Genomic DNA, 13,941 nt, shown 5'->3' on the forward strand with positions numbered 1-13,941 from the left:
ACTGACTTCGAAGAGAGAAAGATATGTCCCTTGTATCTCAGTAATAAGATATTTGAGACATTGTATGTGAATGAATGTGTTGAAGAGACTAGTGAAGGGCTGCGGTTCATTAAGTTTAATGACCTGACACTATTACCTGGTTAGAACTTAAAAGTCAGAAACGTTCCTTGCAGCTTGTAGGATTGTGAAGAACGTAAGAAAGGAAGTAATGACAAATGTGTATTGTAGTGTGCTTGGAAAGGTGTAGAGTAATTCACACTTGTTGAAAAATGAGAGCTTATGTAATGTTATTTTATATTTTCTGTCTAACTTAGTTAACCTTGTTTTATTAGCTAAAGAACTTGAAGTCTGACTTAAACATGTCGTGAAAAAAAGCTTAAAATTTTTCAGGTGATATCTTGAATGCAAATGCAAATGTAATATTCTTGATGTAGGTAATACTATTATAGCATTGTGTGCCTTAGAATACAGATGAAGTGTAGCTATTCTGCCACTTACTCTATGTATTGTATAGTCACTCTAAGAGTAATAGGAAATGGTATAACTTGTGTGGATAAGGTCTTTGGAAATATTTTCACTCTAACGGATAATTCACTATTTACAGTATATAGTTTGGATTTTTTTTTCCCCCTGTGCATGGATTTATGTGCATTGGAGATTTAATACTATTTTATTAGAATGAAATTGTTCTGAACACCCAAATGCAGTACCTAACTAGTAAAATATCAATCTCGAAGTATACTTTGACCAAATACACTTTTGGGAACCCTATAAATATGTGTATAGCTGGGAATGGGATGAAGAATATGGAAACTTGGGCAGTAATGTATATGTATAGACTTCTGAAACTAGATTTTACATGTTGGGGACAGTACTGGGATGCGGGTATTAGGGATAGTGTTAAAATTAAATTCTTGAATGGAAGTTGATAAGGAAACATTGGTGGAAGGAGCTTTATCTGGCGATGGAAAAGATTGGAAGAGAGAAAAATGTGTATGGGAAAGAGAACAGAAACTGCTGGAGATGATGGAGCCTGTTAAAAGAAGGAAGGAGCAAATAGCAGCAGGGGAATAAATTGTTGGAGAGAGGAAGCCAATAATTGAATTAATGGTATAGATAAGAACTGATTACTGCAAAGAAGGGTAACTAGAATTTAATTGTGGGGAGACTCTCTCTAATCATCAGGCAAATTCATTTAGCAGGATGTAAATTTAGTATATTTATGAGATTCGTAGTCTACTGCTTATTGCTTTTTGAGAGTGTTGTCGAAGGATTATTTTACCTGCCATTTTGTTTCCCATTGTCCTAGTGACAGCTGCAGTAAGTTGTACTACCATCCATGTTTTCTTGAGACAAAGAATAAATTCTTCTCTTTCAGTATAAATGTAAGTTCATACAGCCTTCAGTTTGCATGTCTCTATTACATGGTGATAATGGAAAGTGAAGGTGTCAGCTGCGGTTCAGAAACAGAAAACCTTGAAGGACAAAATCTGAAGGACGTTTGTATTCTTAATATCAGCAGTGCTACAGCAAGCTCTTGGGCAGTTGTCATCACTCCTGTTTTAAAGTGAATGTTAACCACAACTGTTCTTTAAGGTACTATTAAGTTTAATATAAAGAAAGGAAAATAAAAAAGAAGCTTTTAGTCTTTGCTTTTAAACAGATTAACCTTAAAAATTATTTTGAGGTCATAATTCTTTAAAAGTCCTTAAATTCAACTATCATGAGTTTTGTGGTCTTTTATTTGTGTCAACTCCAAGTTACAAATAACTGAATTTTATTTGTTTAACAAAGAAGATAGTATAATGTGTGCAAGCAGAGCTGACAGAGCTAGGGAAAAATACAGTGAAAAACTATCCATAAGAAAGTAGTGTGTAGATAAAAGCATTTTATCTAAAATGTCTGTGTTTTTCTACTCAGTATACAGGTCTCACTGACTGGCAGCATAAAGAATTATTCAGATTAACAGCCAGTCCCCTGAATCTGGTGATTTGGGCTCAGCAGAGATGGAGAAATTATTTTTGCCCGATTTGATGCTCAGTTTGGAGCATGGGTTTTCTCTTTGCGAGTGTCCTAACTAGGAGGTTACAAGGTATTGTGAGGAGACTGCCTGGCCCATAGGGCAGTTGTATTTTGATAAACGGGTCTTTTTAGGTCAAAGGGAGTGTTACCCTATGACTGCTTTCCCCTGTCTCCCCCTCTTTCTTCTACCTTTCCCGGTGACTAGATTTTGGGTCGCTCCTCAATTCCTATTTAAACACAATGAAGAACTTCAACAGAAATCTCACCCTCATAGATTAGTTTAACATGACATCAGTTTCAGGTGTCTAAACTTCCCTGTATTTATTTGAAATAAATACAAAAATCAAAATTACATTCTTATACATGAAGGATCTTTCCAGTATTTTGCATCTAACTTGCTAGATAGATATAGAGATATATATATATATATAGAGAGAGAGAGAGAGATTTTTTTTTTTACCTGATAATTTGAAATCTTAAACATCAGCAAGCTGGGTAGTCCTGATTTAGAACAACATGGAAGTGTAGCAGTGTATTTCTGATATGCTTTGCATTAAGGGAGTCACAAAACTCTTACTCTGAACATGAACAAAAGTGTTCAAATCCAAAGGAGAGAGAGTATCCACCAAATTTTCCGAGGAGTTACCTGTGCTCTTTACTGGTGACCTGTCATTAACAAAATTGTCTCTGACTGCTGCTGAAGCAGAGGATACACCAGCTGCTGTACAGTCTAAACCTTAGAAAAATGCAGTGAAAGCAATTGTGGATACAAATATTTAGATCTTTTTATTGTCTAGGGAAGCAATTACAAACCTGTTCACATTGAACAATGAACATGTTATTCTATTCAGGTGTTCATGTACAAAATCAGATAACTGCTACTTGCCTTTCTTTGGTGCCCTCAGGTTCTGAGGATTTTCCAGCAAATGAGTTTTTGTATTTCTTTAACTTTAGGATGGCAGATGGTGTCCTGGAAATATACTTTAAGAAGTTGGATTCTTAAAAAATAAAAATCCCAACAAAAAACTCAAAATAAAACACCCCTCCTCAACCCTCCCCACCCCCCCCAGCAACCAAAACCAAACCAAAAAAACCCCACCCTGCACATAGATGTGTTGGTAAATATCAAAGTGGAGTATGAAATACATTTTGAAATATTTCAAAATCAATTGTATTTCAGTTAAATACAGAGATAGAAGGTATACATTTCCTGTATATTCATCCTTTTATTTTGCTTTTACTTCACAAAAATTTGGGAATGCTTGTGCATTTGAATTGCATGGTGTTTCTTTTAATATCCTGATTTACGCTGGTTGCTGACGAAGACTAGAGAATACTTCCATCTTATTCTACCTTACCTCCTTGTCATCTTGGCAGAGAACTGCAAATTGCTTAGTTCTGTGGTTGGAGGATAACATAGTTTTTGTGGTGCTGAAAGACTGGAACCTATAGCTATTAAATGTTTTCTATGGTGGGCAAAAAAATGGGATAATTTTAAGGGCTAAAGGAGTATTGGTGAAGCCACACTGTTGTAAGAAAAAAGATGACTGCAAATGTTTTGTCCTCTCTGATGGCAGTTTGGACCCACAGACTGCTTAAAGATGGATGGCTCATATATGCTTCTCAATCTCCTTTTCAAGTAAATGCTGTTATAACCTGATCTGCAAACATTGATAGTACATTAAGAAAAAAGTCTTGGGAGCGGTCCACAGATACTACAAACTAAAACTGGTGCAGTTTTATTTCTTTACCTCAGTGCCACTGATAGAAAATTTTTGTTAGTAACTACTCCTGAATAATACCTTGATGGCCTATATTTTTTATAAATAAGAGTCTAGAAACTGGAAGTTTTTCAAGAATAGTTACTAAACGTTGCATTTGGATCAAAATTCAGCTTGAATTGAGACTGCTTATTAAATGATTGGCAGCACTTTGGTCAACTCCAGAAAATTGTGTAATTTGTCAGGTTTGGGTTTTATTTAGAGAGCATATACACTGTATCTTCAGCAGTTCCTTGATGCATTCTTTGCTTTGATTGACATGGATTAAAGCAAAATCCATGGACAGCTAGGGCATGTTCTATGACTACAGTATTAAATGGCAGTGGATTACATGAAAAATAATTAAATAATATAAAAAAGTTCCAGAGAGCTGTTTCAATTGATAGTGCTCCATATTACGCATGTAATAAATAATTGGCTAAGATGTCTTAACTGGTCTAAAAAGACCTCTCTTCCAAACCTGACTAAAACTGTTGAAAGTGAGATGCTGCAGGGTAATGGTCCATGTCACTTTGCTAAATGTGCTGGTCAGTGGTTGTATCATCCTGTCAAGAAGTATTTTGTTGCTGGTATTTACTTTATGTTACTATCTCAATGATGTTCTCTCTAAACCCCTAACAATACATTACATGGGGATGTGATTAGTCAAGAGTTGCATGTTTACACCTAAACAAGTAAAATAGTGTTTATTTTTCCCCTCAAAATCTTTCGTCTTCCTCAGCTATACTGCCTGTCTCATATTTAACATGTATTGTCACTTAAAGTTGCAAGGGAAGATTCAAGAGCTGTGACTGTAAAACATGAAAAATAAGTAATAGTTTTGTACCGAGCTCTATAAATCAGCAGCATGGTGAACAAGAAATTATAAACAAAAGAATATTTTAAATCTTTAGCGCATAAATCTTAATCTATCTGAACAAGGTTGTTGCATTCCTCATGTGTTTTACAGCAATCTGCAAAATTAGTTCAGCAAATAAATAAAATAAACAAGTGAAAATAGGAAAAGGAGCAATAGATATGTCTGTGATATTATTCAGCTGCCAAATAGAATGCAGTAGGCTTCTGCAAACAGGATTGGAAACTATTGACTGTACATTCTTAGTTTCTAAAATAAATGTTTTTATTAATAAATAATGATTCAAAAGTAATGTTGGAAGAGAACACTAGGGTGATTTTTTTGAAAACCTATCTCTTGCTGCTATTGCCTACTTCTGCCTTTCCATGTCTATAAAATTAAATGTTGTACATTTTGCTACCTTAGAACAAAAAATGTCTGAAGAACAAATATTTTTAAAAATATGCTTTCAGCTTTTCTTCACTAAATCTGCATCAGTCGGAATACATTACATATCTTTTTGGAAATATATGAGGTTTGCAAGATTTCCTTTTAAATTCTGAGCCAAGCATTTGGTAATTGATAGCTTGTTAAAAAATGAACTACTTTAAAGAAAACAAGGCTTTTTTTCAGAAAATTGAGTTCTGTTGAAGAGTCTAAAATGAATTATTACAGCTTTCTATTTCCTTTATAGCTTTCACTTCTGTAGCAAAGGAATTATTATATGTTATCAGAGCCATTCAATGCAACACATAAACTTATAGCCTCATTCTTAAATAATCTGTACATACTCATGAATTCTTTCCCTCATTTCATCTAAGTCAAAAAAGACTGGAGCCTGATTCATCTTTATTTTTTTCTTAAATCCCAGGAGAAACTGAAGAAGGTTTAGATTTTTATGTCAAAATGTCCTATATGAAAATGGTTATTTTCTGGAGAGACTAAGCTTAGAGCCCTTTGTTTTATTTGTTTTATCAGCAGAAATCGGCATGTGTTGGAGGAATTATGACATTTGTCATTTGAAGCTCCATTTCTGAGTTAGTGATAACTTTATAGGGAAGGCAAGGTAGTTGTTTTGGAGAGGTTTGTTGAGGCATTGTTTTTGAATAAAGAGATTGAAATAACTATTAAATTGTTAGGTTTCAAAAGTTTTTGAAGTAATGCATAGCTGTGATATACCTACCAGTGATATACTTATGCAGCTATAATGATATAGCTGTTTTATACCTACCAGTGTAGGTATTGTGTTTCTCTGCTATAACCTCCTTCAAGGACACAGAGGGAGATTATACCAGGCACAATCTTATGATGTATATATGTAGCATTTTCAGCATCCAGCGAACAGGATCCTCGCATGTGTGATTGTATTACTGACAAAGAAGAAATGAAGGAAATCTGTCTTATAGAGACAGACAGCTGGTGTCTCCTGTGTGATAGCACAAAGTGAAAAGGCAGGTAGTGAGTTAATGTAAAAGATGAAAAAAGAGCATTATGAGTTGACCTAGAAGGTGACACAAGTAGAATGGATATATTAATTTCATGTTGTGTGATATTATTTTGTAAGATCTCTATGAAACATTCTTGCAGTAATTAAATGAAATTTAAAACTTTAAAAATAATGTATGATTATTCATTTGAGAGAAAGATTCTTTGTGACCTGGTGTTTTTGGGGTCAAAAATAAAAAGAATATGCAAACTATTAATATCCTGCCTAAAGGAACAGGTTGATAAATAGTTCAGATAAGGCAAAAATGTAATTCTCATAACACAATACTTTGTAATTGCTGGGGCATATTGGGTTTTGCCTCCTTTCCTGTGGTGTGTAGAACACCGATGTTGTATCCAAACAATCATTGAACAATTTAATTTAGAAATTCTGGCATGCTGTCTAGCTGTTCTATATTCTGATATAGCAGTTCCTTTATTTTCTATAGAACAGATAGATGCTCAGGGAAATGGACTATAACAGTCCTTTTAAAAAAAAATTGAATCATTTTCCCACTGAGATTTGATGTTATATTTGGAAAACCAAGATTCTATGAATGGTGAAACTTACAGATTTCCTTTGGTTTTGTGTACTATTTCCCTTATGCCCTCCAACTTTCTTAGTATTTTCAGCTTCATATTCCACCCTACCTTTTGACCAGGGTCATGATAACAAAAAGTTGTAGTTTCAGGACTAGGCCTGTGCTTACTTGCCATCTGAAGTGCATGCTGATTGACCAGCTGATTGGTGTGTGTTAATGTGAGCCATTTCAATTTAACCTCTGCCAAGGTACTAATTTGGGCTCTGTCTTCAATCATCAATTTTCATTAAACTTGCAGGGACTGAAAGTCTTTGAGAGATGTTCTATTTGTTTGCAATGAAAGTCTGTTGTAATGCAAAGACAGATGGTTTGGTCCAGTAAAATTTGTTTCCTGGTGAAAACAGAAGCAAATGGAAATCAAAACAGAAACACTATTTTCTTAATCTTTCTGAGCTATGGACTAAATTCTCTGAGTTACGAAAAATTATTTTGAATAGTTTAAAAGAAAACAAGGAAAGTCTGTTATTTTATGTACATTAGCTTGCTTGAGACCTTTTGCTTCCATCCTTAGTTGAAAATAAGTCTACTACTAGACTGATGCAACTCTTTAATATATGCCATTATCATCATAAATGCTAAATATGATGTGTACAAAACAATTAAAAACGAAGGTCTCTATTCTCCAGTCTGCTAAGGGCACAGGCCTTCCCATAGTGCAGAACAACTGTAAAGTTTTACTTATTAGAGATAAGTAAAACAATATTCCTGCTGTCTGGGAAAATTCTCTGTCATAGCGTTAGCTTCTTCCTCTTAACAGTCATCTCTGCTGCAGCTCCTGGTGTCAGAGGAAGAAGAAAAATTGCACTGGGCAAAGCAAGCGTGCACGTGGCAGATTTATCCCGTGTGATTTTTTCTGCAGTAAGTTCAGGTTTGTGAGAGATACTCAGCAGGTTGTTACCACCTCCAGCCCACCAGACTTTGTGTCTGCTTGTGAATTAGCTTTGGAGCGATTGCTGTTTTCAGCTGGTGCATCACTTTGACTAAGTAAATACTCCAGATTGGAAACTGAGTAGCTTGGGAGCTGGCTCGCATATCAAATATTGCTGTCTTGGAGACTGTGATGCTCTTTATATCACAGGCTGTTGGCGTTAAATTTTCATTTGTCATCACGTCTGTTAGAAGCCACAATAGCAAAGCCGAATTGTACTGTTAGATGTTAACTCGGCTTGTTACCCAGCTTCTGCTGGAACTGGGTAGCATAGCATCAGACAGCTGCAATTGATTTTTGGAAATCCCAACTTCTCTTTATGTAGATCTGAGTCCAAATAATGTATCCTACTGACAATTGGTAGGAGATGGGTCAATAGTGAGTCTTAAGTTGCAAGTACTCTTATTAGTGTCTGATGTGGTTTTTATATAGAGCTAGAAGTGTGGGTGACAACTAATTGAGATGTATATTATATTGTAATGGCAATTGTATTTCAACTGCTTGATATTTCTTTACCCAGGTGATCCCTGAATTTTTTATTTACTTCAAACTGGTGCTAACACATGCTAGGCATTAAATGAAATTGCAAAGCCTGTATCCACAAAAAAGGGGGGATGGGAATGTGAATTGTTGAAGCCATTTGGTATGAAAAAAGGTTCCAAAGAATTGGAACTGTCTGTGGTTCTGGAACTATAATCTGTTGGGTAAAATAACTAGGAAAGTGACTTTTTTAAAGTGGAAAACATAAGAAAGGAGGATTCTCCCTTTAACAAAGGGAAACAGAGGTGATGTAGGTGGCTGCTTCTTTACCCACCCCTTTATGCGCTTTGGAACTCAGCTTTAGAGGCAGCACCGATAAGGTCGGCTTCGCCGCTTGAGCTGGTTTCTTGATCCAAAACCTAAAGACACTTAAGAATTCTCAGTCATTGCCTGACTGATAGGAGGAACCATGGATGTGTCAGATATAATGTAAAGGATCATTATTGCTGGGTTTTTTTCATATTTATCTAGTTTCTGTGACTGCAGTAAAAAGGTTAACTTGATATGCATGCATCTTCAAAATAATTTAACTTTCATTTGAAGAATTTAGTTTTAGTAATCAAATCTGAGACAACTCTGACTTCCAAATTGCTGCTTGAGCTAATATATTGGAAAAGACTTATGGAAACTGATCCAAACAAGTTACAGTTTTGTAAAAGATTTGTAAATATCTCAGCGTTGCTTTTGAGGTGTCGTGTGTCAAATGTAAGTATGGAAGAACTCTATCCTTCTTAGAAATTGTCTCTCTTATTCTAATAAAGGAACTAAATCATGTGATCTATATGGCTATTACTAGTAGTTTAATATCTGGGATTTAATGCAATTTTTTCTAGGAATTTTTTTTTTTTCTACAGAAAGTACAACTCCAGAATATAAGAACTCTTCTTTAATTTCCTATTTGTTTCCATGCCAATTCGAGAGTTGTTTATGTCAAAAGCTTTCTTACTCTATCTGAAGGAAAAACATGGTAACAATAGTTGCCATAAATAAATAGAATGAATGCAAGCTAAGTAAGATTTTAAATATGGAAGAGCTGAAGAATGGAATCCATTGCTGAGTGAACTGTTAATGGAACCCTGCAATCAAGATTGCACCCAGATGTGACAATTGCTTCCAGTCTGTGACTGATGAGAAGAAAAAAAGCCCACTAAACTTAAAGTGGAAAAAAAAAAAAGAGAATGTTGATTATGGCATTTGTCAAGGAAAGGAACATAGACATGATCCATTTTAATCAAGCGTGTCGCTGGAATTCACAGGAGCGTTCGAATCTAAGATTCACCATCTCTTTAGTACAAATGCCCTTTAGAGCTATATGCTCCAAAAATGCTGTAGAGTCTCTTGGTTGTCTTAACAGGTCACCCTTAATGACCAAGAAAAATTGGACCTTTTAAGCTTTTTTTTCTTAACAAGGAAATCTACTTTGCCTTATGGAAGCTCAGTTGCTGTGGCAGCAGCTTTCTTTGATAAGCCATCTGGAAGACAGTACTATAAACAATGTTTCCACAAGGCACTACTTTGCCCCCCCCCCCAACTGGCAGCAGGTGAGGAATAAAAAAATGGAGATGTCTAAAAACAAATTAACATGATCAGTAATAGCAGAGGGGGATTTTATTTGAAAAAATGTGGTGAAACATTCAAGAAGTTGCTATTATTGCCTGTAATATTTCTCTTTTACTACATAAGCCATTGTGAAATAAGTAAAGAGCTCTGAAACAGTTTCAGAAGATTTGCAAATGCTCAGAAGTCTGTAAATTTTAGTCTGAATTGGGCAAATCTGATTTGAGCTACTAGAGCCATCATTCATGTTGTTAGTGACACAACAGAATTAATTTATTGTTGTGTGGCATTCTGATACCACTGTTAAATAGTGATCAGCTGCATTACTAAAAGGTAATTCATTGTGTCTTAAAATCTAGTAGAGACACATATACTCAAGTCAGATTTATACAAACTACACTTTAGCACGAGAGATTGTAAAAGGATTTAGATGTCCTTTCTGGGGTAAAGAATTTAGAATTCATTTCATGATAAGCTAATATATAGAAACAACATTCATGTGCTTTGGTTTGGTTTGTTTTCCAGCCAGGTGATTCTCAGATAATTGAAATCAACTTAGGGCAAATAATTTCATCGGAATGTCTAAGGATGGCAGTGACTTTAACATTCAAGAGCAATTGAATTCGTACTCAATGAAATTCCTCATATGGGCTTTTCTCCCCCAGGACAGAACTGCAGTAGGTCAGATTGTTAGTTTTTGTAAGCTGGATGGGATAATTTAGATTCCATATTCCATTTCTTACTCTTTATTTCCCTGTCAAGCAACTGGAATGGGTTTTTTTGTTAGTTATCAAGTAGAAATTGAAGTCGTTACCCTAAGAATAAAAGCCTCATTTCATCCTAGTTTTCATGTTTTTCATTATTCTCAGAAGAATGGAAACATTTAACTTAGTGAAATGGAATATTGTCCTTCCTTTTTAACATTCAGCCCAGAGGCTGATGATAGTAAGCATTTGGCTTCATCTTCTCAAACTTTATACTCTTGGGATTTACTGAATTATTTCCAGGTGTTTTAAAGTTAAGTTCTCAGTGCCCTTCTGAAGAAGTGTTATTCATCAAACTGCATCTTTTTGGAAATTTACCTGTATTTTGTCTTGGCAGCAGTGCTAAATTATTCTTGCTTGGATAGTTTGCCAATCTTCAGAACTACTGAGACTTAACTGCTTTAAAAAAAAAATTAAAAAAAAATCAGTTTCTCCTGAAATTTAGCAGTTCCAAAGCATTTTGGGCTATTGTTTTTATAATTGCATGGTACTGTGAAATTTCTGCAACTCCTGTATTATGCTTCATTTCAGGGTAGTGTTCTGTATGGAATGTGACATACTGTCAAGATTTAAGATAGTAACTCGATTGTCTGTCCTGCCTGAACATAAAATATGTTCCAATCACCATTTAAACTTTATGATAATGTGCCAAACCTAACATTTATGGAATTGCATCTGAGAACCTGTTCATGTTAAGAACATCCTAGAAAATATTCTGCACCTTAGCTAACACTGGTTCAGCTCTCATTGTACCACTCTAACAGACATTGATTATATGGGCTGTTGAATCCTTTTTAAAGATCTTCCTGCATAATCCTGCTGGATTTAATCAATGGGGTTACTGACAGTAATGGCAACTCCTGACATACTGAAATGATATCTCCCAAGTGTAGCATCTCTTGGTGGGTAAGAAGAAATTATACATATATTGTGGAGAAAGACTGAAGTGTTTTATCTTAATAGGGTAGTAATTCTGTATCGCGGTTATTTTTGTGTATATATCAAACCAGACTTTTCAATGTATTGTGCAAAATTTTTAAAAATCTTAAGAATTGTTGTGAGTCTGGAGCAGGCAGGCAGATCACCGATATCCCTTTAAGTACAAGTCAAAGGTGAGGAAGATAATTCAAGTTGCTCACATTCACTGTTAAAGGAAGCAAAAAGAATTATTGATTGAGAAGATAAGACTGTGTAAAAGAAACCCAATTTAGCAGTTCTGGCAGTTCTTGCTACATAGAATAATTAATGAAGAGGGTAGAATAGACTGGATATCTGTATTAGGCAAAGAAATAACACCATAGTTTGATTTTTTTTTTTAATTGTAAATATATAGCACTTATGAATATTATCAACTATACAATTCTTTTTGTAACATTATATTCAAAGGAAAGAAGGATGGAAAATTATATTCTGTGATTATAAACCACCAATTGACCTATGATCATACAATATCTGGAGTGTCAGGGAAGAAAAACTGGTATTCAGAAATTTGGAAATAAAGAAATATTTTAGATTGGTGCCTTTAGTGCAGCCCTTGCTATTTATTACTTAGCCACAGCTTTGAGACTTACCTGTGGCTTTCCCTGCTTTTGGAATTATAAAAACATTTAAAAAAATGGTTTGCTATTTCAGAAGATAATTTGTGAAAAGGTTGCTACCACATTTCAAGAAATGGCTGGTTGTCTCTTCATACCACATAATATTGGTGTATTTTAGCAAAGTGGAAGCAATAGCTATTGTTTAGATCCTGTCAGGATTTAAAAACTCAAAATAGTTAAAATCAAGAAATAATTTCATTATTGGAGAAAAAAGAGGAATAGTTCTGCCATATAGCTTTTTTTGAGGGATGAGGTAAACAGAACTTGATACCTGTGGAGAATGAAAACTGACATAAATAAATGGTTTTAAAAACTAAGACATATATCAGTTTGTGGTGCCTACTTGATTTCTGCTGAGAACTTGTAAAAACACAGTAAACTGAAAGAAAACAAAAAGTCTCAAATGATATTTGTTGTGGCTCCATACTCACTTTGTAGCTGCTCTGTTCATTAGTCAGAGCGTTCACTTCTGACAATCAGAATCTTTTTCTTTTTCTGTTCTTTGGCAGCCACGAGCTGTCGCTGGTTTTCGAGGAACAGTGCGATACGCATCCATCAACGCCCATAGGAACAGAGTGAGTATCTGAATCTCTATCATAGCAATCTCATGTAGCTGAAAGCAGGCAGTAATGCAGTTGCTGTTGATTTCCTTTTTCATTTTCTTATATGTGTATTTATTATGTACAAACTCATACTTCTAAATTTTAAGAAAGGATAATATATGGTAGTCAAGGGTAAAAAAGTTCTTCTTGTAGAAATAAGAGAGGTTTTAATAGTTACCTTTGGTGTTCAATTGTATTGTAAGTTAATAAATTAAAAAGGTGAAGTTACTGAGTTTTATAAAATATGTAATGTCTGGTATGTCATCTTAACCTTCTACACTAAAGAAATATGAATAAAAACCTCTTCCAGTATAGCAATCTGCAATGTTAATACACTTCAACTTCTGTTTTGTTTCTCTGTATCTTCTATGGAAATTCACACGTATGTTTCTGCTTAAAATAGTTGCTGGATTTAATTATATGAACTTGTTTTGCAGTGTTGATCATATTAATTTTTATGTATAATAATTTAAGTCCCCAGAGCACCAAAGAATCTATCTTCCCTTTTGGTTTATAGGTATTTATAAGATGCATTAGAATAATATTTATTTTTCACAGGAAATGGGTCGGCATGATGACCTCTGGTCCCTCTTCTACATGTTGGTGGAATTCGTGGTTGGGCAACTGCCTTGGAGAAAAATAAAAGATAAGGTAAACCTAGAAGTAAAACCAAAGAGCACAAGGGAGATTTAATACTGGATTTCAAGTGAATGCTATGATAATGATTCCACTAAGAATCACTGGTTCATTAATTTTAACAGTATATTTTCTAGTGTTTCCTAGTGTTAGTCCTCATTGCTGGTGTCATGGTGTAAAAAGCAATCAAGTTTTATGAACTGTTCTAGGCAGAAATTGTCTTGTGCTTCTAGTTTGCAAATGTTTTAAAAAGCAATAGTAATTGTATATATGCCACTTACTTAATTTTCCTGTTTTCACTTGAATACTTTTTGATTTCGCCTATCACACACTTAGAATTTCTTATATATTTTGATTATTTTTGAAATGCGCATTTCTTATTTGTTGGTTAATGAAAGTGAATCAGTCAATATGCAGTAGTGCAACATCTAATTAGCCTATTATTACTTCTTTCAATTTATTTTGAAATTAAATTGAAACAAGGTTACTGTGATGTGGTTTTTGCATTGGTAGATGACAATGTGGTGTAAAAGTAGCATCTCTTTTTTTGGTTTTGTTTTACTTATCTTATACTAAACAGGGTTTACTAAC

General features: G+C 34.5%; 1 protein-coding gene across 1 annotated transcript in view; it reads left to right on the plus strand.

The window, feature by feature from the left end:
- The window catches only part of TTBK2 (tau tubulin kinase 2), a 105,366-nt gene that overhangs the window by 51,883 nt on the left and 39,542 nt on the right, over positions 1–13,941 (plus strand). Inside the window, exons 7-8 of the mRNA XM_082058875.1 lie at positions 12,622–12,687; positions 13,273–13,365. Of these exons, the coding sequence (XP_081915001.1) occupies positions 12,622–12,687; positions 13,273–13,365 (159 nt within the window). The remainder of the gene's footprint in view (positions 1–12,621; positions 12,688–13,272; positions 13,366–13,941) is intronic.

This window comes from Streptopelia decaocto, assembly GCF_964273445.1.
Source record: "Streptopelia decaocto genome assembly, chromosome: 7".
Taxonomy (NCBI): Eukaryota; Metazoa; Chordata; class Aves; order Columbiformes; family Columbidae; genus Streptopelia; species Streptopelia decaocto.